Source organism: Chrysemys picta, chromosome 7, assembly GCF_011386835.1.
Source record: "Chrysemys picta bellii isolate R12L10 chromosome 7, ASM1138683v2, whole genome shotgun sequence".
NCBI classification, from domain to species: Eukaryota; Metazoa; Chordata; order Testudines; family Emydidae; genus Chrysemys; species Chrysemys picta.
Window position 1 is genome coordinate 67,526,283 of NC_088797.1, and position 25,585 is coordinate 67,551,867.

General features: G+C 41.6%; 2 protein-coding genes across 36 annotated transcripts in view; both read right to left on the minus strand.

Moving 5' to 3' along the window:
- The window catches only part of KCNMA1 (potassium calcium-activated channel subfamily M alpha 1), an 873,581-nt gene that overhangs the window by 719,128 nt on the left and 128,868 nt on the right, over window positions 1-25,585 (minus strand). The window lies entirely within an intron of this gene.
- Window positions 12,453-15,447, minus strand: LOC135972713 (nascent polypeptide-associated complex subunit alpha, muscle-specific form-like). The gene is made up of 2 exons (XM_065551736.1): window positions 13,261-15,447; window positions 12,453-12,587 (listed from the first exon to the last, which is right to left on the minus strand). Exon 1 carries the CDS (start codon window positions 15,439-15,441, stop codon window positions 13,495-13,497), a length of 1,947 nt encoding a protein of 648 aa, XP_065407808.1. The 5' UTR covers window positions 15,442-15,447; the 3' UTR covers window positions 12,453-12,587; window positions 13,261-13,494.

Genomic DNA, 25,585 nt, shown 5'->3' on the forward strand with positions numbered 1-25,585 from the left:
ACACTCTGAATATTAATATAACTGCAAAGTATTATCATCTTGTATGCCAATTCTCTCCCTGCAACCCCCATCAATCAAAGATGAACTGTCCCCAAAATGCTTAATTGTTCACCAGAGCCTTGCCATAATTTCCAACTCCTCCAGCCTCATTTTTTATAATTTGATAAAATGTCTAGAAGCACCAGTTTCAGTGGGGAAAGGATGGGGATACTTATAGAAGGGATAAAAATAAAATATAAAAACTACAAGACAGCAGCAACAACTTCCAGTGTTTTAAGAGGTCAAGCAGGTAAAATTGGTTCTGACAGGCCTACAAACCTCTTTGGCCTCAGCTCTACTTATCCCAGTCATTCTTTCTTTTTAAAAAAACTCACGATATCAATAACAAGACATAATTGCATAACACACACATTAATTGATTTTTTTTCTCTCTCCCATTCCCCCACTGGAATTCTTTCCATTCCAATGCAGCCAAGCAATCAAATGATAATTTCATTCTCCCCTATTTCATTTAAATATGACATGTTACTAAAAAATTAACTACGGTTTCAGGGAATGTAATTGCTTTGCAGTTCTGGCCATAAAGCAAAAATAAAATAAAGACAACAGGAAGGGGATGATTTCTTAACACCAGGTCTATATTGAAGCACACATGGGAGTGTATCTGGGATACTGAAAGGAATCACTTCTACATTTAAAGAGGCCATAAATAAACAAATAAACTAAACACAAGACTGGTTAAATGATTTTTGAGATCTTTAAACTAAAGAATTAAATGTAAGCTACACATCACAATGAGATTTCTTTTTAATACAATTACCTCTGCCATTCAGATCTCTGCAGTCTATGAAAACTAGGTCAGGTCATGTAATTCCATTCATGTAATTCCATTTTTCTCTCTCCATTCAGCTTTTATTCTTTAGTGGCTTCAGCCCAAGGAAACATTACTTCAGAAAATAAATTAGAACTGTGGAGTTTGATATTTCAGACTCTACATGATTGGTTTAAGAATGAGTCAACTTAAACCCTACAGAACCAAAAATATATACAAGATCAATATGGGTTTGAGAATGGAAGAAAAAAAACACAAAGATCTTAGTTGTTAGAGTGTTCACAAAAAATGCATAAAAGTAGCCAGAAAAACATAATTATGGTGTGTTAGAATTAAATGGGAGACTTTAGCTGAAGATTCAGGTCCTTCGTTTCTATGTCCATGGAATTAAATACTGCAGCAAATGAGTCAAATTCTGAAGTCTTTACATAGTCAAAATGCTCACCAAAATAATTGGGAGTTTGAAATAAATAAGGATTGGGTATAACACAATTTGAATAGCACTATGCACACACTGTATTAGTCAAAGCAAGCTGGCATTGTAGAATCAGTCCCCAAGTACAAACTGCAGGATTTGGCCTTATATTTGATAAAAGTAAAGGCTCAAGTAATTACTGGATGGCATCATCCATCACAGTTGCTTTTTTTGGCCATAGGAAAGAATGCCAGGTAACAGCACAAGTCTGGAAAAGAAAAGTCTCTGAAGAAATTAATGGGGTGAATATAAGGTATTATATCACCAGTATAGACAGAGAAACTGAGTCTAACTTACTTTATAGTGCACTTCAGAGATGTTTATTTATTCTTCAGTCAGATGCAAAAATACTACTCCATTTGAAAACATAGAATCATAGGACTGGAAGGGACCTCGAGAGATCATCTAGTCCGGTCCCCTGCACTAATGATAGGACTAAGTATCATCTAGACCATCCCTGACAGGTGTTTGACTAACCTACTCTTAAAAATCTCCAATGATGGAGATTCCACAACCTCCCTAGGCAATTTATTCCAGTGTTTAACAACCCTGACAGTTAGGAAGTTTTTCCTAATGTCCAGCCTAAACCTCCCTTGCTGCAATTTAAGCCCATTGCTTCTTGTCCTATTCTCAGAGGTTAAGAAAAACAATTTTTCTCCCTCCTGCTTGTAACAACCTTTTACGTACTTGAAAACTGTTATGTTTCCCACCCCCACCCCCCTCCACCCCCAGTCTTCTCTTTTCCAGACTAAACAAACCCAATTTTTTCAATCTTCCCTTATAGGTCACATTTTATAGACCTTTAATCATGTTTGTCACTCTTCTCTGGACTTCCTCCAATTTGTCCACATCCCTCCTGAAATGAGGTGTCCAGAACTGGACACAATATCATGTTTCCTGCCCCCCCTCCACCCCCAGTCTTCTTTTTTCCAGACTAAACAAACCCAATTTTTTCAATCTTCCCTCATAAGTCACATTTAATCATGTTTGTCACTCTTCTCTGGACTTCCTCCAATTTGTCCACATCCCTCCTGAAATGTGGTGCCCAGAACTGGACACAATACTCCAGTTGAGGCCTAATCAGCATGGAGTTGAGCAGAACAATTACTTCTCGTGTTTTGCTTACAACACTCCTGCTAATACATCCCAGAATGATGTTCGCTTTTTTTTTTACAACAGCGCTACACTGTTGACTCATATTTACCTTGTGGTCCAATATAACCCCCAGATCCCTTTCCGTAGTAGTCCTTCCTAGGCAGTCATTTCCCATTTTGTATATGTGCAACTGATTCTTCCTTCCTAACTGGAGTACTTTGCATTTGTCCTTATTGAATTTCATCCTATTTACTTCAGACCATTTCTCCAGTTCGTCCAGATCATCTTGAATTTTAATCCTATCCTCCAAAGCACTTGCAACCCCTCCCAGCTTGGTATCATCCGCAAACTTTATAAATGTACTCTCTATGCCATTATCTAAATCACTGATGACGATATTGAACAGAACCGGACCCATAGGGCATTACACATTCTTATTTCACAAGCAGTGTCTAATTGAAGTGTTTACTGCTTCTTTAATCACTGGTAAAATAAATGCTACATTTAATGGAAAACCATTAAATAATTTCACATGCCATTTGTAAGTTACCAACCATTCATGGATTACAAAATGAAAGCCATATTCATTTGTTATATTCTAATCTTGTTAAGTAGGTCTTGCAATACTTAGTGAAATTGGTTTCTGAAAAATTCCTTCACAATGAGTTAATATGCTGAGGACTTTTTCCTTCAGCAAGAAGGCACTCAAGGTGCACTTCATCAGAGTTCCACTGAATTTAGTACTCATTTGCTTTTGGCAGTAGTTCGCCTCAAAGCATCGATACAGCATGTACTGAGCTTAATCCTCTGCAAAGAAGTCAGCAGAGAGCAATTGGTGTTCTGATCTGGCAACGTCCATGAGAAGGAAGATGGAATTGTAGACCTTCTTCCTCCTGAAAAAGCACAAAAAACACTGAAATGTTGAAACACACTTTTCCAGGCCTGGTTGTTAATCAGATACCTCCAGACTTCACTAGGAAAAAAGGTGTGTTCTTACCTCATGTCAGCTAACACGTGGTAACTAACAAGATAAAAGCTTAGTGCAGACAAGGCAGTTGTAGTTTTAATATGATTTCATAGGTGGAGGTAAAGCCTAGGCTTGACATGCTAATGCATTAGAAAACTACAAAATGCCCTGTCTTCACTGAGATTTTACCTTGTGTTAGTTACCATGATAGCTAACACAAAGTAAGAATACACCTTTTTCCTAGTGAAGGTCACTCACGGAGTTTTCAGAGTTTAGAGGTAAGCTTTGTTTATTCCATAACAAGAATTTTGACCATGATTTTCAGAAGTGACGCGAAATTCTGAGTTCCTCCATTTTTTGACTGTCCGCCCTGAGACACTTAAAAAAACCCTGATTTTCAGGAAGTGCCAAACACCTACCCTACGTTAAAAATGGAGGTAGTTTAGAGAAGAACAATAAAAATGATCAGCGTATTGAAGGGATTTGGTTAAAAGGCAAGATTAAAGCAGCAAAATATGTGCAGCTTTACTGATGACTAAGGAGGCAGGATAATCTACCACTTGCTGAAGTGTGTAAACACTAAGAGACAGATGATGTAAATTAATGTGGCATGTGGGGGTATAAATAGAAGTAATGGGGTGAATCTAAGAAAGGGAAAAAATAGGTAGGCTATCAAGACAGACTTCCTGACAGTGAGATATTGGCTGTGGTGGATCAGTCTTCTTAGGAAAGTTTGGAAACCCAACTTCTTGGGGTGTTTAAAACCTGATCAGCTAGAAAGCAATACACAGCAAGGGATATTCCTGCATTTTTTCAGGATTACAGAGATGGAAAAGACCTATTAAATCACCCCATCCAACTCTCTGGGACTGTATGATTTTATTTGAAGGGTTTCTTTATATAGCAATTTATAAAAGGTGATATAGGTCATCATGTATTAGCAAATTCCCCGCTTGCCTTTCCCTATGCCTTCACCAAGCTACCCTCAAGGCACTTACTCTGAATTGACAGATATGATGGATGGAGAAGAGACTTTCTAAACATGACAAGAAATTTGGCTTGGGTGAGCCAAATCCAGCAAGCTAGATTGCAATGTCATTGTGGCTCCGTGATTAGAGTAAACACTACAGTGTTTTTGAATTCGTTTTTCTGAATTTATTCTTGACTATGCCACAGAAAAGTGTATCCTTGGACAATTTGTACAGGCTGTCTGTGCCTCATAAACACCCCTGTAAAGCACTGTAGATAAATTTATACAATGCTCAGGTGAAATGCCTTACAGAAGTTCTAAGGACAGTTATTTACATAGGACTATAGAGTCTCTCAACGTTCAACGAGTATAAATTGCTGTCTGTATTAGTGGCTGTGTATTCCAAGTTGAGCAGTGTATTCACAAAACAGTATTCTATTTCATTTGCTGGTTATCTTGCTCCCAATAACTCTAATCCAAAACAAATTATGTATGCTGCACAATAAATAAAATAACAGTGCTTATTCACCAAGCAGCATGTGTGTCGATCTTGTCCACATAAACAAGGCCAAATGGCAAACAAGAAAGCAGCTCAAGAGAGGTATAATTGGCAACCCACTGAGATCTTGGTTTCTGTGATTCACAACCTCTTAAAAAAAGGTTTTCCTTTCACATAAATATTTTAAGGGAGGCATGATCAAAGCCCTTTCCCTTTTACAGGTGTCTCAGAACCTTCCTCCTAATTAAACATATTTAAAAAAGTTGGAAACTGACATTCTGAAATGGCAGCCAGTGTAACCCTTACCCAGGAAAGAACTGAAACTGGAAACAGTGTAATCCTATTAGAAGGTCATAGGTGATATTTTTGCACATGATTGGTGAGATCCACAGTATCAAATCCAACACTTTAAATGTTTTAATCTACCAGGTAAATCAGATCACAAGCTAGGGGTGAATATCAAGAGGCTCAGAGGTTGGGATAAGCACCCAAAGGGAAGACACATCCAAATCTTATATTAAGTGCGTGGGTCTTTGGAATTGGGTCAGAAGTCTCATGAGAACAGGCTCTCTTGCAGGGCTCCTATACTTCTTGCATGAGGATGGGAAGGGGACATTGCTTCATTCCCCAGAACACCACACAGATGAGTACCCTGCATCATGCTAGTAACCAGCTATTCATCTCCAGTTCCTTAGTTCATCCACAGCTCATGTGTTCCACATGTGGGCCATGCTCAGCGAGTTCCACTGGACACGGGTGGACAACTCCTTTGCAGTCAGTGGCTTAATTAGTTTGTAACTTCACAGCTACATCAGCACAAATTGGAACTCTCATTGTAGTCTCAGCAGAGAGGCAGACAATTGAACTGGCACAGAGAATGCCCCTGTAGCACAGAGAGGTTGTTCCTCCAGTTCAGTGATGGTTCACAGCTAGATCAGTGCTGGACAGCTTGCACTACATCTGCCTGAGTTGTACTCTGTACATCTGTTCTGTTAAAGTTTCTGACTATGTTCTTCAGGCACCTTCCTAAATTCACCTTTAAAAACATGCCTACCATGATCTAAGAGCGTGGAATCACACTAATTGCCTTCCTTTCATTTTTTGTTTTACTCTCTACTGGAGAAGACAGCAACCCACACATAAGTCAGTTCTGTCAAACTAGGACTAGCAACTAAGAACTGCAGGGTTTTTTTATGTTAAAATAATAGTGTATAATAAAATAATAATAATAATAATAATAGAATAATAATCGTTAGAATAATAATACAAGAATAATAAAAAATAATAGTTTTTTCAGGGTTTTTTTGTTGTTGCTGTTATTGTTTGGTTGGGGGGGGTTGGTTTTGTTTTTTTGCTGAGAAGTAGCATTTGCCTCAAAAAAACAGCTCATTACAGTAAAACCCAAAAGGAGCTGATCTTAAGTAATTGATTGCATATGCACTAAAAATGAGCTAAACAGTAGGGATGTTTTATTATTACAAGAGGTGCAGGTATCAACATCTCAGTGGAATTGTAAGTTTATCAGCAGGTTTTCATGTTTCACTTTGTGTCAGAGTTAGAATAATATATGTCAGTTACTTGCTTAGTTATATAAAAAATTATAGATTGATTTGGAAAATCACCTTTCATGGCAATGAACACAAAGGTGGTATACACGAGTAGAGACTATAGAAGGGTGAAAAAAAAGTAACACAGAATTATAAGCCAGCAGGAAAATACATAATAACTAAAGTAGGGGATTAGCCTCTGTGAATGGCATAGCATTTGATATAACTATGCAGTAAGCGAGCACTGGTAACTATCGAATATAGAAACTCCTCACTTAAAGTCATCCTGGTTAACGTTTCCTTGTTACGTTGCCGATCAATTAGGGAACATGCTCGTTTAAAGTTGTGTAACGCTCCCTTCTAATGTCGTTTGGCAGCCACCTGCTTTGTCTACTGCTTGCAGGAAGAGCTAGCTGGTGGGGGCTTGGAACCAGGGTGGACCGGTAGCCCCCTATCAACTCCCTGCTCCCCTAAGTTTCCTGTGCAGCAGCTGCCTGCAGCTCAGCGGTGTCTCTCCCCTCACTGCCATGTGCTGCTTCTGCCCTCTGCCTTGGAGCTGCTCCCCGAGACTCCTGCTTGCTGTGCCGGGGGGTGGGGAGGAAGGAAGAGGGGGGCTAATGTCAGGGTGTCCCCCTCCCCCCTGCTCCTGCAACCCGCTTACGCCATCTTCCATAGAGCAGGGCTCAGGACGGAGGGAGCTTGCAGCAGCTGTGGTCTCAGCAAGCTGATCTAATTAACAAGGCAGTGTACTTAAGGGAAATGCGCATATCTCCCTCCATTCTTGCTGCCTTGCAGAGTGAGAGATTTAACCTTGAGGGCTCAGCCAATTATTAGTTCATCATTTAGCAGTAAGGGAAATATCCCACCCTCTAACTCTTCCACCTCAACCAAGCTTCACAATCATCATCACAGTGTACCAGTATTAAATTGTTTGTTTAAAACTTACACTCTTATACTTTGTGTGTGTGTGTGTGTGTGTGTGTGTGTATATATATATATATATATATATATATAGTCTTTTGTCTGGTGAAAAAAAATCCCTGGAACCTAACCCACGCATTTACATTAATTCTTACGGGGAAATTGGATTCGCTTAACATCGTTTCGCTTAAAGTTGCATTTTTCAGGAACATAACTACAACATTAAGTGAGGAGTGACTGTATATTGCTGCATAACCGTCGCTCTATTAAATATAATTATTAATTTTATGGCACCTCTCCCACAGGATCTGAAGAGTTGTATAGCCTTATATCTGATGTTTTTAGAACACTTTTCTTCCTAAAGGATTTCAAATTCCTTTATCAATGTATATGTAGGGATCCTTACCCACCATTGAAATATAGCCACCTTTAGGGTGCAATGGAGCAGCCAACACCACTATTGTCACCCAACATTATTTTAGGAGAAGTAGTGATGAGTAAATTCTCCAAATAAAGCTCCAGGAGGAATTTTTGGCTGGCAGAAAATAAATCCCAAAAATGTTATGTGGCAATTGCACTACACTAGAACTCTGCAATCACTTTAAGAAACCAAAACCAATGTGAAATTCAACTAGTCCATGAAGTTTGCCTTTGAATTTAAACCGGTATGAACATAAGTCTAAAAAAAAAAACAATAACAAAAAAACCCTGAATGATGTATAAGGGCTGTGATACCTGAGACAGAGTAGGATATGCTTATATCAAGTTATGGACTCCATTTTGTTTTGTGCGTTGAACACATATCTCAGAGTGCCCAAAGCAAGTCTATCAAATTGCATCACAGAAAGTGGCCCTGTCCAGGAAAGACATTGACATCTCATTGATCGACTACCATGGAGAAGCCATTGAGCCACCTCCATTGAGCAATGACTTTCTACACAGAGGCCCAAAGTGGCATAACCAGGGAAGAGGATTAAAGTTTTCCAATTGAGCACATCTTAAAGACACAGAGACTCTATTTAAGAGTAGGGTGCTCCTCCACACAGGGTGCTGACTATCAGCACACATAAGGAGGATGTGCAGGAAAGGGAGAAAGCAAGATGGACTCTGCCCAATCTGGAACACTGACATACCTAGGACTCACAGAAAGGGTGAGAACAGACAAGGGGACAGTATGTGCCAGGGCTTTTGTTGTTTTAAAAAAATCTATTAACTCTTGAATACTTTCAAGAGTAAAGTGTCTTTGGTTAAGAAATTGCTTTACTAAGCCTGTGTTCCCTAATCTCCTACTGTTGTCCCTGAAGGGGTTGAAGTAGATGCCCAGAGATTCCACAGGGTGTAAGTGTAAGTGAGGGGGGAGGCTCAGGAGGTCTGAAACACTGGTTTCAGAGCCTAGGACAGATGGACTGCTGAGTCCTACATCCCAAGTAAGGGCACAGACAAGAGGTCTGAGCCTGGGAGGGTACCTTATAGTTAGGGTCTTACCAAATTCACGGTCCATTTTGGTCAATTTTACGGTCATAGCATTTTAAAAATAATATATTTCATGATTTCAGCTATTTAAATCTGAAATTTCATGGTATTATAATTGTAGGGGTCTTGACCCAAAAAGGAGTGGTGGAGGGGGATCCACAAGGTTATTGTGGGGGGGGTTGCAGTACTCTACTCTTACTTCTGTGCTGCTGCGGGCAGTGGCACTACCTTCAGAGCTGGGCAGCTGAAGAGCCGCTGCAAGCAGCACCACAAAAGTAAGGATGGCATGGCATGGTATTGCCACCCTTACTTCTGCATTGCTGGCTGCAGAGCTGGGCCCTCAGTCAGCGTCCGCCACTCTCCTGCCACCGAGCTCTGAAGGCAGAAGTGCAAAATTAAAAGTGGCATGGTATGGCCTTGCCACCCTTATTTCTGCACTGCTGCTGTGTGGTACTGCCTTCAGAGCTGGGCACTTGGCCAGCAGCCTCTGCTCTCCAGTCACCCAGCTAAAAGTAAGGGGGGCAATACCACAACCTCCTTAAAATAACCTTATGACCCCCCTGCAACTCCTTTTTGGCTCAGGACCCCCAATTTGAGAAATGCTGGTCTCTCTGTGAAATCTGTATAGTATAGGGTAAAAGCACACAAAAGACCAGATTTCATGGTGGCGGAAGACCAGATTTCATGGTCTGTGATGCATTTTTCATGCCTGTGAATTTGGTAGAGCCCTATTTATAGTCCCAGAACTAGAAACAGTGACTGGACTCTGCCCAGACCCAACTGGCTGGAAGTATGTGAGACCCAGCAACTGGGCCCACTCACAACACACTCGTGTTCATACAGTGTGGTACTGGGTCAGGTGTTAACAATCCCCACAAACAAAATTCACCATTCACAAAAGCCACATAACCCACTAGTGTGTTTTACAAAGCTCTGTTTAATACCCCTCCATTTTACACTGCACCCTAAAGACTGTACCTCCAACAGCACTTGCCCCTCGCAGCACTAGCAATGAGCACCTATCATGAAATCCTAGAAGTCAGAGCTTAGAATAATACACTTATTCTAGCTAGTTCTTCAGTCCATCTCCCTGCCAAATTAAGATTGTTCCCAACTGCACATTTTCTATCATTTTGTCCAGACTAGTTTTAAACTACCCAAGCAACAGGGCTTCCATCATTTACCTTGGGAGGTGTTCATCGCCCTCTGCGAGATGGAAATTCCAAATTTCATTCAACTCTAACATTTACCTCTTCTCCTTCCTTTCTGGAGGCCTGTGAGCATTTTTATTGCATTTCATTGAATTTCCTCCAATTTGTTCATCTGTTTCTGCTAAGTGACACCTATTTGCCACCCCACAGAAAGCAGCTATGTATTCCCCTGCTCCACCATGCAATCCCTCTACATATGCAGGCCAAAGTTATATTGGTCTTTTTTCCTGCCATAAGATATAGCCAATTCTCATCTGATTTGCTGTCTACTATCTCCCCCTGGCTCTGGAAGGTGCAATTCAAGATTAGAGCTGTCCAGGTTTCTCCCTCCCACTGAATGCCTGACTTACATATTTTTTTTCAAAAATATTACCTTTAATATTGTCATTTTCTGCCTATGCTTCTAGGCTGGGATCGTCAAGCCCAAGCTGCTTAGTGCTTTTGTAAATTCCTCTAGGTGCCTATCTGCATTTTGTGACACCTAAATACCTTTCAGAGTAGCAGCCGTGTTAGTCTGTATCCGCAAAAAGAACAGGAGTACTTGTGGCACCTTAGAGACTAACGAATTTATTAGAGCATTATTTGTTATGCATCCGAAGAAGTGGGCTGTAGTCCACGAAAGCTTATGCTCTAATAAATTTGTTAGTCTCTAAGGTGCCACAAGTACTCTTGCTAAATACCTTTGTAAATCTGGCCCACCATTCTTAAAACCGAGATTTTAGTAGGCTTTCTACATTCCAAATGTTGCTAATGTCTGGGGAGCTGAATTGATGTTAACAGTAGGAATGTTCCTTAAGCATAGAAAGTACCTTTTATGAGGGACTTTCAGCCAGTTTTCATTCCACATCACAGTGTGCCTGTCCAAGCCAATTTGAAATCTTTTTTTTTTTTAAGTAAGATTGAGACAGGGTATCAAATGCTTTACTAAAATGCAAATATATAACATCTGCTTTATTCCCTTCATCCACTTTAGCACTATCAAAAAAACAACCAGTTGCTTTAATACTGATTCAAGGGGAACAGAACCACTTGTTGAATTATCAATACTCTTTGGAGGTCTCCTGGACCTTGTTTAATTTAGGAGATCTGACAAGATCATAGTCTGAAAGGGTCTGGCTGCTGGAAGAACTATTGCTCGTACAGTAACTTTCCTAAAGTTGCCACTCACATGTCTTATGAGATCACTGTTGGTGATGGTATAGAAAGAGAAGAGGCACTGGGGGAGGGGAGAAAAATCAAGAAAATTGGAGATGCCTACCAGAATAGTCTACAGACAGTGGTTATATTTTGACAACAACTGGAAATCCCTGCACTTTTTTTGGCAGGGTCCCCAATTATTGACAATGTACACGACTGCTGTCTAAATTACAGTTCCTGCCTATGATCACATACCATACAACTGGTCATTGTTTCTGGAATAATGCACTGGATTTGCAGGGCCACAGTTTGCTTTAAAGGGACTTCAAGAAATTATCCAGTTACTGAGTGTCAAGGCTGGATCCCCACTTTGAACTTTAGGGTACAAATGTAGGGGCTTGCATGAAAACTTTTAAGCTTAACTACCAGCTTAGCTCTGGTTCCGCTGCCACCATCAATTTTCCCTCCCTGGGAAGCCTTGAAAAACCTTCACCAATTCCCTGGTGAATACAGATCCAAACCCCTTGGATCTTAAAACAAGGAGAAATTAACCATTCCCCTCCTTCCTCCCACCAACTCCTGGTGAATACAGATCCAAACCCCTTGGATCTTAAACAAGGAAAAATCAATCAGGTTCTTAAAAAGAAGGTTTTTAATTAAAGAAAAAGGTAAAAATCATCTCTGTAAAATCAGTATGGAAATTAACCTTACAGGGTAATCAAACTTAAAGAGCTCAGAGGACTCCCCTCTAGTCTTAGGTTCAAAGTACAGCAAACAAAGATAAATACTCTAGTAAAAGGTACATTTACAAGTTGAGAAAACAAAGGAAAACGAACACGCCTTGCCTGGCTATTTACTTACAAGTTTGAAATAGGAAAGACTTGTTTAGAAAGATGTGGAGAACCTGGATTGATGTCTGGTCCCTCTCAGTCCCGAGAACGAACACACTCCCAAACAAAGAACACAAACAACAGCCTTCCCCGCCCCCCCCCCCCCCAAGATTTGAAAGTATCTTGTCCCCTTATTGGTCCTTTAGGTCAGATGCCAGCCAGGTTACCTGAGCTTCTTAACCCTTTACAGGGAAAAGGATTTGGGAGTCTCTGGCCAGGAGGGATTTTATAGTACTGTACACAGGACAGCTGTTACCCTTCCCTTTATAGTTATGACACGCCCCCCAAATCACAGATAGTGTTGGACATTCGGTTCCACACTGGCTGTGATTTCTTCCTGGAGTTCTGTGTCAATGGAGTGGTATGCCCGTTCGGTCCATCCTGGAGTGGCTGAGAAAATTGGTGCAAAGCTTGTGCACAGCTCCTTGATCTGCTGTCGCTGCAGACGTCCAAGGGTCGTGGAGAGGTTCACCTCTTCCACGCCACCATCCTTTTTTCCTTCGTAGTAGACACCTTCAGGCCACTCCGCGTCATCTGTTTCCTGGGCTGTAAACTGGCAAACGTTTAATTCTCTGGAATAAAAGGGCTTAAGAGAATTAACATGGTATACCTTAGGTTTTATGTTGGAGGTGGGGGAGGCTATGAGATAGTTAACAGCTCCTAGGCGCTCCTGGACCGTGAATGGTCCTTCCCACGACGCTTCCATTTTATGGGCCTGGAGCGCCTTTAAGACCATGACTTGGTCTCCTACTTTGAAGGACCGTTCTCTGGAACGTTTATCATACCAGGCCTTTTGCTCTTCCTGAGCATTCTTTAGGTTTTCTTTAGCAAGGGCTAAAGAGTGTCGGAGGGTGCTTTGTAGGTTACTTACAAAGTCTAGAATGTTAGTTCCTGGAGAAGGCGTAAACCCCTCCCATTGCTGCTTCACCAACTGTAATGGCCCCTTAACCTCGCGGCCATACACAAGTTCAAATGGTGAAAACCCTAAACTGGGATGTGGTACAGCCCTGTAGGCGAAAAGCAACTGCTGCAACACTAGGTCCCAATCATTGGAGTGTTCATTTACAAATTTACGTATCATGGCCCTCAAAGTTCCATTAAACCTCTCCACCAGGCCATTGTTTTCATGGTGGTAAGGGGTGGCAACCAAGTGATTCACCCCATGAGCTTCCCACAGGTTTTCCATGGTCCCTGCCAGGAAATTAGTTCCCGAATATGTAAGAATGTCGGAGGGCCAACCTACCCTGGCAAAAATGTCTGTTAATGCCTGGCACACACTTTTAGCCCTGGTGTTGCTTAAGGGTACTGCTTCCGGCCATCGGGTAGCAAAATCCATGAAAGTCAGTACGTACTGCTTTCCTCTGGGTGTCTTCTTTGGGAAAGGACCCAGAATATCCACAGCTACTCGCTGAAATGGGACCTCAATTATGGGTAGTGGCTGGAGAGGGGCTTTTACCTGGTCTTGGGGCCTTCCCACTCATTGGCACACCTCACAAGACCGGACATATTTAGCAACGTCCTTGCCCATTCCCTCCCAGTGGAAGGACTTCCCCAACCGGTCTTTGGTTTTGTTCACCCCAGAATGGCAACTGGGATGATCATGGGCTAAGCTCAAGAGCTTTACCCGATACTTAGTGGGAACTACCAACTGTCTTTGAGGATGCCAATCTTCCTGGTGCCCACCAGAAAGAGTCTCCTTGTATAAAAGTCCTTGTTCTACAACAAACCGGGATCGGTTCGAAGAGCTGAGAGGTGGTGGGGTGCTCCGCGCCGCCACCCAAGCTTTCTGAAGGCTGTCATCTGCTTCCTGCTCGGCCTGGAACTGTTCCCTTGATGCTGGAGACATCAGTTCCTCCTTGGACTGTGGACTGGGGCTTGGTCCCTCTGGAAGCGATGCAGGTGCTGGGGCTGTTTCCATTGACCGTGAACCGCTGTCCGCTGGTGCACTATGTGGTATCTCAGGCTCTGGCTGAGCCTCTTGGGTAGGGTTTTCTGCTGCTTCCGCCAGGTCAGGCTTGCTGGTGCCCTCTGGCATTGGAGTTGTAGACGGGTTTGCAAGCGCTGGACTCAGTGCTGGCAATGGTTCTGGTGCTGGTTGCGTTGCCAGTTCCGGTTCTGGGACTGGCTTTGGCTGGGTCTCTGGGAACACAGACGGGGCCCTGGTGGACGGCTCAGGAACAGGGATGGGGGTGAAAGCTTGCTTAGCCTGGCTGCGGGTGACTATTCCCACCCTCTTGGCTAGCTTCACATGGTTGGCCAAATCTTCCCCCAGCAGCATAGGAATGGGATAATTGTCATAGACTGCAAAAGTCCACATTCCTGACCAGCCCTTGTACTGGACATGCAACGTGGCGGTAGGCAAGGTTACAGACTGTGACATGAAGGGTTGAATTGTCACTGTAGCCTCCGGGTTGATGAGTTTGGGGTCCACTAGGGATTGGTGGATAGTTGACACTTGAGCCCCAGTGTCCCTCCAAGTGGTAACCTTCTTTCCACCCACTCTCAAGGTTTCCCTTCGCTCCGAGGGTATGAGAGAGGCATCTGGGTTTGGGGATCTTTGGTGTGATTGGGGTGTAATGAACTGTAATCGGTTGGGGTTCTTGGGGCAGTGAGCCTTTATATGTCCCAGTTCATTACATTTAAAACATCGTCCTGCTAAGGTATCACCGGGACGATGTTGGTTGGTGGAGACTGGTGTGGTGGGGTGAGAAGGCGTCTGGGGTTTCCCTTGGGATGTGGGTGGGGCCTTGGGTTGTCCCCGGTGGTAAGGTTTTGTTTCAGCTTGCCCCTTCTGATATTCGCTCCAACTGCTACTAGTTTTTTTCTTTTCTGCCACCTCCACCCATTTGGCTCCAATCTCCCCCGCCTCAGTTACAGTTTTGGGCTTCCTATCTAGGATGTACCTTTCTATTTCCTCAGGAACACCCTCTAAAAACTGCTCCATTTTTACTAGGGAAAGCAGATCTTCCAGAGATTTAACATTTGCTCCTGATACCCAGGCATCACAATTTTTGTCAATGTGGTAGGCATGACGGGTAAATGACACATCGGGTTTCCACTTTAGGGCTCTGAACGGCCGACGGGCATGCTCGGGTGTTAGCCCCATTCTGAGTCTGGCCTTGTTTTTAAAAAGTTCATAACTGTTCATGTGTTCCTTAGGCATTTCAGCCGCCACCTCTGCTAAGGGTCCACTGAGCTGCGGCCTCAGCTCTACCATGTACTGGTCTGCAGCAATGCTGTATCCAAGGCAGGCCCTTTCAAAATTTTCTAAGAAGGCCTCAGTATCATCGCCTGCCTTGTAGGTGGGGAATTTTCTGGGATGGGAAGTGGTACCTGGAGGGGGGTTGTTAGGATTGCCTGGTGCATCCTGCTTAGACTTTGCTACTTCCAGTTCATGCTTCCTTTCTTTTTCTCTCTCCTCCATCTCTTTTTCTTTCATCTCCATCTCTTTTTCTTTCAGTTCCATCTCTCTCTTGTGGGCCTCCTCTTTGGCTTTTGCTTCTCTTTCTTTTATCTCCATCTCTCTCTTGTGGGCCCCCTCTTTGGCTTTCTCTTCTCTGTCTCTCAGCTCTATCTCTTTTTCTTTCAGCTCCATAGCTCTCTTGTGGGCCTCCTCTTTGGCTTTTTCTTCTTTTGTAGTCATTTTCCTGTTTTCTTGTGCTGGGTCACCCCCTCTGCAGTTGACTGAAACTGGGAAGCTCTCAGCTCTGGCTGCTGCTGAGTTAACAGAGACTTTCTAACTAGCTACTCCCGAGGATGTAAAAAGAAAATAAACAATTCAGCTTGAAAATTCCTTTTACCAGTCAAGTTTGCTCATTTGAACACTTCTCTTAACAAAGGACCTGTTAAAAAAAACTTAACACCTCTGCCTTCAGGCAAGGAGAGATAAGATATGCATCTATCTACCTCCAGCTCGGCTTTCCAAGCAGCTAGAAGGAAAAAAAAATCTCACTGGCTTTTGGGTTTAAAATGATCCCACCGCTCTACCACCATGTCAAGGCTGGATCCCCACTTTGAACTTTAGGGTACAAATGTAGGGGCCTGCATGAAAACTTCTAAGCTTAACTACCAGCTTAGCTCTGGTTCCGCTGCCACCATCAATTTTCCCTCCCTGGGAAGCCTTGAAAAACCTTCACCAATTCCCTGGTGAATACAGATCCAAACCCCTTGGATCTTAAAATAAGGAGAAATTAACCATTCCCCTCCTTCCTCCCACCAACTCCTGGTGAATACAGATCCAACCCCCTTGGATCTAAAACAAGGAGAAATTAACCATTCCCCTCCTTCCTCCCACCAACTCCTGGTGACTCAAGATCCAAACCCCTTGGATCTTAAACAAGGAAAAATCAATCAGGTTCTTAAAAAGAAGGTTTTTAATTAAAGAAAAAGGTAAAAATCATCTCTGTAAAATCAGTATGGAAATTAACCTTACAGGGTAATCAAACTTAAAGAGCTCAGAGGACTCCCCTCTAGTCTTAGGTTCAAAGTACAGCAAACAAAGATAAATACTCTAGTAAAAGGTACATTTACAAGTTGAGAAAACAAAGGAAAACTAACACGCCTTGCCTGGCTATTTACTTACAAGTTTGAAATAGGAGAGACTTGTTTAGAAAGATGTGGAGAACCTGGATTGATGTCTGGTCCCTCTCAGTCCCGAGAACGAACACACTCCCAAACAAAGAACACAAACAACAGCCTTCCCCCCCCCCCAAGATTTGAAAGTATCTTGTCCCCTTATTGGTCCTTTAGGTCAGATGCCAGCCAGGTTACCTGAGCTTCTTAACCCTTTACAGGGAAAAGGATTTTGGAGTCTCTGGCCAGGAGGGATTTTATAGTACTGTACACAGGACAGCTGTTACCCTTCCCTTTATAGTTATGACACTGAGTCACCTCAGTACCAGATTTGCTAGGACCTCAAGTGTTTTGTTAAAACGGTGTATTAATAGTAATAAAAAATATCTCTACTCAAACTCATCAGTTATCTCAAACATACCTTGAATGAAGAACGGCAGAATTCTTTTAAAGCTCATATTAAAATACATAGCTTTGCTTACATAGCAAGCATATAGACGCAGCTGCCAGTACAAGTAAGAAAGCAATTTACCCACATTACATTTTGATATAGGACCTTTTTTCTTGTTCTTGAATATTAACCTAAAATACTCTAGAGTAAGTTATAATATGACAAAATATACTGATGGATCAGTGTTTGTCACCTGCTGGCCTTGGAAGTTTCACCAATACACACCATTCTGGCTCTTGTTTAAAACATATAAATTCAAATTTGCAGAGAGGTTAAGTTAGTCAAATAAATGCATTGTTTAGAGTGCTTCCATTGGTGGCAGCTTCATTAGAAACATAGTGCTTTCTAAAGATAAAAGCTTAGCTTGTGACCAGTTTCAGAAAACACAGCGCAAACTCAGCAAAGCGTGGCACTCCTTTCTCAAATCTCGTTTATGGCAGTCCTAGCAATCATACTGATTGACCTTCAGTTATAATTTGATCTTCCTCACCAGTCTTATCTTTAGCTGCCTGCCAGGTAGAGAAGAAGGGGGGACAGGAAAGTGCCACTTTGTAGAAATCCAGATAATTCTTATCAGTGGCTTAAATTAAAAGAAAAAAATCACTGAGAGATAAAGCTATATCAATGGGGAGGCTAACATCTTACTTTAAATGCTCCAGCATTCCTCTAAAGAGATTTCCAGATGAAAGTCTGGTGATACAGTATGCAAGGGGCTTTGGTCAGGTTTTCATTTACATCACAAGTACAAAACCCACCTTCCTATACATGCCGTTCATCTAGTCTTGTAGCTGCAATGTGTGCAAGTCAGTGTATCTGGAGGAACTGTTATCAAGTCACAGCTTACAAAAGGAACCAACATAACGTAAATTCCTGCTTTCAATTCACCTCTCAAACCTCTGTTAAATTCTATTAATAATTTCTGTCTATCTTGGGTACTTAGCTATCTGCCATTACTGTAGTAAAGTGATGAGATTTCCCCTCCTAAAAGCCTGCAGGTACTTTCAGATTTTCCTTTGCCAGAACTGGGTCACCTTCACTTTTGAATATATCCTTTAACAAGGTAAATTACCTCTATTTAAAATAAATTAGAATAGATCCATCAGAGCAGGAGAAAAAAAAGATCCCGGCACCACAAGAACTGTTGCAGGAAACATCAGTGGGGCCAGACTCAGGGATGAGACACAAGCTAAGCCAACCCTCTTAAAAAATCAACAGAATACTGTGATGGATTGGACCCCCCTTCTGGGGTGCCATGTGATGCACTGGGGTTCCACTGATCCTGCCTATTCCACCAGCCTTGGCTCCCTCACCCTCTCCTGTGCGTGTATGCACCCACGCACAGACACATACACAGATGTAAGGACACATCCAGCTGCAGAATGACACCAATACTGAAATCAGTGTTGCATGGGAAGGCTTTCAGCTAGGGAATAACCCAGCACTCAGCTGCACACACCCTCTGGAGTATAAATCCAAATTTATATTGCCTTGCGCTGTACAGAGATTATACAGCATAAGCTCATGAAATTCACACCCTTCCCCAATGTGGAGGAAGATATTCACAGCTTCCCCCAAACCCCCATTATGAATTATATAAACTGGTTTTAGAATAAACAAAAAACAAGTTTATTAACTACAAATGGTAGATTTTCAGTGATTATAAGGGATAGCACACAGATAAAAGCAGATAACTGAGCAAATAAAACAAAACACACAAACTAAACTTAACACACTAAATTAACTGGTTAATAGTAGCAAATTCTGACCCTAAATGTTGTTTTATGCAGGTTACAGAGTTTCTTGAAGGTAAACTGCACTGCTTGCAGCTTAAATCTCCTAATATTCCTTTCACAGGCTAGACGTTTCTCGCCTAGGCTCAGCCTCTGCCCCCACCCCCAGCTTAGTTCCTTTGTTTCTTCCAGTGTTTTCAGTAGTCTCCCTGCTTGGGCAGGGAGGCAGTGGAGAAGAACCTAGATTAACTCACTCCCCAGCCTTAAATAGGATTTGCATATGGAGGGAATCCTTTGTTTCCCAGTTTGACCCTCACCCCCTCCTAGTGGAAGAATATAGCAGTCCAAGATGGTGTCCAGTACCAGGTGACATGATCACGTGACCCTGCAGTGTCAAAGAAGCATCCCAGGAAGCTTCTCGGGAAGGTGTGAGATTAGTATCTTTAAAGTCTTATTGACCTTCCTAATGGTCCATCCAGGCTGTTTGCATACTGTCTGGTGGGTATTTCCCAAGTACACACACAGTTGTAATGGTTACATAGTCAATATTCCTAACTTTAGATACAGGAATGATACATGCATACAAATTGGGTAATCACATTCAGTAAATCATAACCTTTCCAATGATATCTCACATAACCCATCTTGCATAAAACATATCCTAGTTATGCCATATTCATATCATTTGATGAATGAAGAATATGGAGCGTAATGTCACAAATACTTTACCAGCTTTTGAGACAGAAGACACACAATGTATTAGTGTCTATACTCACCCCCTTCCTGCAATGTCTTCAAATAAACATAAACCTCAGTATAAGCTTTCTTCTATGCTCCCAGCGTGGTGCAGGTTCCACTGCCCTCTAGTTTCCTCTGCCCTCAATTTCCCTCCAAAATGTGATGTCTTGTGCACACAAACACATGCAGTAAAATTTTGACAGAAAGAGCTGAGAAGCCTTCCAAAATCTGGCCCATGACTGCACCATGTTTCTAGGCTTCACTAGCTCTGCCCTAATCTTATTATTACATATTATTTGAATCACAGTAGCACCTACAAACCCCAACAATGAGCAAGGTCCCACTGTGCTAGGCTGTGTACTGACACAGAGCTGGAGACGGTCCCTTCCCTGAAGGTTTACAATTCTAACAGACAAGTCAAACCAATATGCAGATGACATACATGCAAAATCTTAGAAAGACTAAACCTCTGCAGTTTGCAATATCTACTCCCTCGTTTCCAACTCCGAGAGATTGACAGGGTTCCTGTTGGAATGCCAATCCCTTGGTGACATCTCTTGTTCAGATACTTCCCCTATCAATAACAGACTGTCAACAGTAGGCAACAAACTATTATAAGTATTGTAAAGATGAATGTTTATTTTTAGATACGGGCTCAGTTGAGATAAATCCATCTGTTTCCATTGGTTCCAGTGGCTGCCAAGCGTTATAAAGGGCAGGGGCAACAGACAGGCCCTGCACAAAAAAAGAAATTATGAGAGTGTTTTTTGCCAAAAAGGAGAATGCAGGGTAAGAATTACAACAAAGTAAAATGGGCAAGCAAAGAGCCAGCAACCTGAAGCAAACCCTGCTGTGGACTCAGCCTCCATTTATAGTATCTATACAGCCCATCTGGCAAGAAGTTTAGCTATTTTCATCCGTCTCAAAACTATGTTGTATAACTTCTGCCAAAACATGAGTAATGCCAAGGACTAAGGAGTCAGCTCTGCTAGTGATGAGCAATTAATGGCACATAGGACTGTAATCATACTACAGCCTGAGATTTGAGTTCAAAGAGTCTAGGTACATTTCTTCTAGTGGTTTCTATGTTGACTACAGCTTTCTGTCATCACTTATAATGTGGAAGTCATTTTGGAGATATTGGAGCAAGTTATCAAGGAGAAGTACAGGAGAGACCAAATAATCATCCTCATACATGAAGTGACTGCTCCTTCTACTTCTGTGCATGTTACAAAACATATCTTCATGAAACTACCGAATTAGCTAGCTGTATCACTGAGTCCTAGTATTTATTCCCTGAGTTTTCACCGACATGTCCTATTTTTATGATGGGTGAATAGAGACGTGCTTATTTCTTTTTAATGGTGGAAGGAACGTTCCCACTAGCTACTGAAACAATATCATATGTACATACAGCTCAATTTTAGCAAATAGGGAACTATTACAATGTACATCCTAACAGGGAAGTTGGCTGATATTTCTCCATCATAAAAACTGATGCAATTTTTTTCAAAACTCTTTATTTACTGTCAAGTTACATTTCTCTTGGATTCAGACTAATCATGAAACCAACCTAACATCTGTCCAGACAACTGTTAGGATAACATCAGAAATACTCAGGAAGTAAATTAAAAACAACCCACCCATTCAATTCAAATGCTTGAGGAACATTTAGAAGAAAATATGTCTTGTTAGAGATTCAATATCCTCAGCATTCAAATAAAAGCCATAGACCTCAAAATCTTCACATCCTGTACCAAACCAAGGGATATTCACAAATTCAAAGAGCACAAAAATTAGAAATAAAAATGGAAAATAAAAAACACGACTTCCAGTCCTTTTAAAATATAGCATAAAAAAAGGGGGGGGGGGGAGAAAGGGTTCAAACTCTATTTTCTCTCTCTCAATTTTAAGAAGTCTTTATTACCAGACTGTGTAGGCCTCCATCCTTCAGGCCAGCCAATTTGTGTTAACCTGTGCATGCTCTTTCATAGTAAGGTGCTCCTGAGCACATTTGACTGAGAAACCTAGGACACCTGTAGAATTTCAACAAACCAGTCAGGCTGGGCCAACATGAGAGAAAAAGAAGGGTAGAAACCCTAATTTGGAGTCCTTAAAAGGCAAGGAGCTGGAATGAAGAATGATCCCTGGGAGGAGAGGGAAGGTTGTGGAGAGGGACTTGGACCAAAGCAGAAAAATGACCTTATCTCCCTTCTGAAGGAAAGTGCTGGGGTTGGGGTGGGAGTGTGATGTCAAGGTCAGACTGTAAAATCACTGAAAGAGCAGAATAGTGTGAGTCAGCTACTTTGTGTTTTGATCTTGCTCTTTCTATATACAAATCTTTCTCTTATGTAAAATGTTAGGATTTCACAGCCATGGAGACTTCTTGTTATGTTAGTCTTAAAGGACATATGTTTTTGGTTTTCCCCAGAAAGGTCACAGCACCTATAACCAATGTCTTGAAGGTACATTCAGAGCTACATTCTGTGACATTCAAAAGAAAAGCCATTCTGTGTCAAGCACACCTCCTCACAAGGACTGCTGGGAGCCTGCTATTCTATATTCTAATCACTAGAAGCCCTTGATACATTTAAGGGCTATTAATATAAATCATGTCAAAAGGGCAGACACAAAAGGAATACATATTGCAAATTCAAAACCAAAATAATTCAACTGTATTTTTAAACTCAGCTGTTGTCATCAGCATTTCTCATACAGTGAACGTTTTACTCATTAGACTTCCCATGCCTGTCTCCTCCATAATCCTCTTCAGACCTTTGCCTCAGGATAACTCCAGGCTCTTTGATTCATCTATATGACCCATGTCATTCCCCAGCAATGCCACTTCCCAGGAGTGGGCATTTCCTCTTTAGCCCTGTTTATCTATCCATCCCCAGGCTCTCATGCTTATTTGTCTTATACCCCTGTTTCATGGCTAGCTATGGTGATTTATAGATTAAGTCATTTTTGTCCCCCAAGCACAGTAGCGTATTAATAACCCTGAGATTACTTCAGCATGTCACAGTTTCCTAAAGGAACCTGGGAAACTCATTTACTACTTTGGACAACAGAATAAACCTGTGTGGATAATAGAGTAAAAAGGATAACTCAAGATACTAAAATAGTTAGCATCAATAGATTCACACTGCAGTGTTCAGTAAATGGAGATTTAATAGCTAGTTTCTGCCTAGGGAGGCCAACTCATTAAGCCAAAAAATAATTCAATAGTCTCATCAGGTGTGTGTGGCTCTAGCAAGAACAATTTTTCTTGATTTTCTTTCGTCCAAACACTATGGATGGCTGCAAAACTCCTTAGCGACCATTATTAACATGACAAAATAGGGAGAAGACAGGATTGAGAATGGTCTCATGAAGCTTTGCATTACATTTCTTTCCCTCTTCTTTCTTGCAAACTTTTACAAAAGAAAAAGAAGAACACACAATTGCAGTTAATAGCTAAGTTCCCCACAATGGGGGATCAGATTCACATGAGGATAATCAAATGTGATCAGACAATGGGAACAGTTGTAACTAGTGTTGGGTTCATACACTTGCCACTTTAATGACCCATGTTAGCTGCCCTTAAAGGGTCATCATCTTAGGGCCCCTTTGAAGGCCATTTTTATGTTACTCTGTCTTGAACTCTTTGGGGATTGTTTTTTCTCGCTTTACTATGCCAGTGAATTTCAGTGCTGGTGAAATATACCAGAGAGACATCAAGATCCCCATCCTGCTCCCCTGTAAGTCAATAGCAAAAGTCCCATTGAGTTCAGTGGTGCAGTATCATGTTATAGTATTATAGTTATCCTCAGAACAGTTACCCCATAATCAGGGGGATACATGCAGGTTTACCTGTCGCCAGCTCTCCAATATGCCTTAATATAGGGGGAAAAATCACATGGTGGAGTGACAGTATATTTCAATTTCATTCCAGTTTAGTCCTTAGCCTTTTGGCTGAGACTGCCAGCAAGAGGGCCGGGTGTGGTGGTGGTTTTGTGACATGGAATCTCGTGCACTAGGAAATGGACTGATGGCACCATATCAGAACAACAATCCCCCTGAAACAGTTTAACTGTTTGATTTCATTACCCCGTCTATTATCTTTTCAACGCATGTTTGTAATTCATCAGCTTTAAGTTTTATCTAAACATACCAATGTTAACCCTTATGGGCCGCATTGTGCATCCCGGATAACTACTGGTGAGGACACAGCGATGCAAGTAGTCCCATTTAACTCAGTGGAACTACTCACATGAAGAAGCACAGCCTCACCAATGGCTACATAACTGGGGCCTTTATTTCCCACTCTGCATGTTGGAATAGGAATGAAAATAACAGTGTATTCTCCAACACTATCATGTGTCTAAATTGTATATCATTTTTTTTTTTGCAAACAAACAGGGTTTAAGTGCTGTCTGTATTTCTTGTAGACTACATTATTCCATAGTAAATAATAGAGTCAAGACTATGGTAGCAACAGTGACCTCCATGAACAGGTCAGCAGTTCAGCTCTAATTCAGATAATTCTGGTCTGAAGCATACGCATAAAATGTTCATCGCCTGTGGACTTAGGCCAAAACCACTGTGTGCACTGAGGTTATTATGACAATCCAAAAACAATTTATTTCAGAGTGCTGGAATGAATACTTAAGTCCCTCAATTTTATTTAATCAAAGCAAAGAATTCATTATAGATTTTATACAGTCCATTCATCAGAATGAATTAAATATTTGATAACCCATGGTTTAATTTTTTATAATATAATGAACTGCAATAGCTCTTCCTGTGTCTTCCCCATTTCTACACAATCAGCTGGAATCAAAGGTCAAGCCCAAGTAATAAGAGAAAATTCAGCTGCTTCCAAATGCTGAGTACCTGGAGAGTAGTAAGCAGCATGAGAATAAAGCTGCAAACCAAGCAACTATATATTCATACTCCCAAATGTCCAATAAGGAAGGCTGTTTTTCTAGGACTTACAATGGCTGCCTACACAAAAATTCTGTAACACCTTTTTGCCAAGCATCTCAAACTGCTTTACAAGCATTAGTTAAGCCTCATAATACTTCATGAAGCATTTTTGTTCCCATTATACAGACTTAGGGTATGTCTACCCTTACCGTGGATCGATGCTGCAGCGATAGATCCACCAGGGGTCGATTTAGCGGGTCTAGTGAAGACCCAGTAAATGAACCGCTGATCACTTTCCCATCAACTCCAGTACCCCACTGGAATGAAAAGGATAAGGTCAGTCAACGGGAGAGTTTCTCCCATCAACCCATTGCGGTTAAGTTGACCTAAGCTACATCAACTCCAGCTACGTTATTCACGTAGCTGGAATTGTGTAACTTAGGTCGACTTAACCCCATAGTGTAGACCTACCCAAAAAACTGATGGACAGAGCAGTTAACTGACTTGCCCTAGGTTAGTGGCACAGCCAAGATCAGTATCCAGGAGTCTTGACTCCAGGTCTCCCACATAACATATGTAGAATCATTAAAGGCAGGGGGGAATATGTCCTTCTCAAGTTTTTACTCTATTACAACTTACTGCAGTTACAGGTGTCATATATTCTCTTGACTGTTCCCCCAGATAGACACACATGCCTGCACTAACCACACATGTAGAGCCCTTATGTCCACTACAAATATGTCAGTCCACCATGTTATCAATACCAATTAAAACCTAAAGATGAAATGAACGTAATTACCAAAATTAAAGCAATTCCTGACTTAGCCTTATTTCTGGTCTCTGAAAGTGGCATTCATTTCAGTCCCAGAATAGACTCATTTGGCAGCAGGAAGAGGTAGGTGTCTGTGATGTTCTCAGATGGGTGAACTTCACTGGTACCCCTTTCAGCACATATCTAATTAATTTGCTCAAGTGCTTAGAGAGGCCAAAAGAAGAACCTTTTTTTAATTCAGGCAGTCAGCAGAGATTTACACTTTAATTTCTTTTTAATTGGATGCACTGATAACGATGCATAAAAAATGGCTTTTAAACCACTCATTCTCTCCCCCCAATTCTTTTCTTTATCCATCACTCTTTTAGTTGTCATACACATTCGTTGCTGGGTGCCT

What these genes read in the sequence shown, in the direction of transcription:
- LOC135972713 (XM_065551736.1), bottom strand. Translation starts at nt 15,441, where the DNA reads ATGGAGGAGAGAGAAAAAGAAAGGAAGCATGAACTGGAAGTAGCAAAG.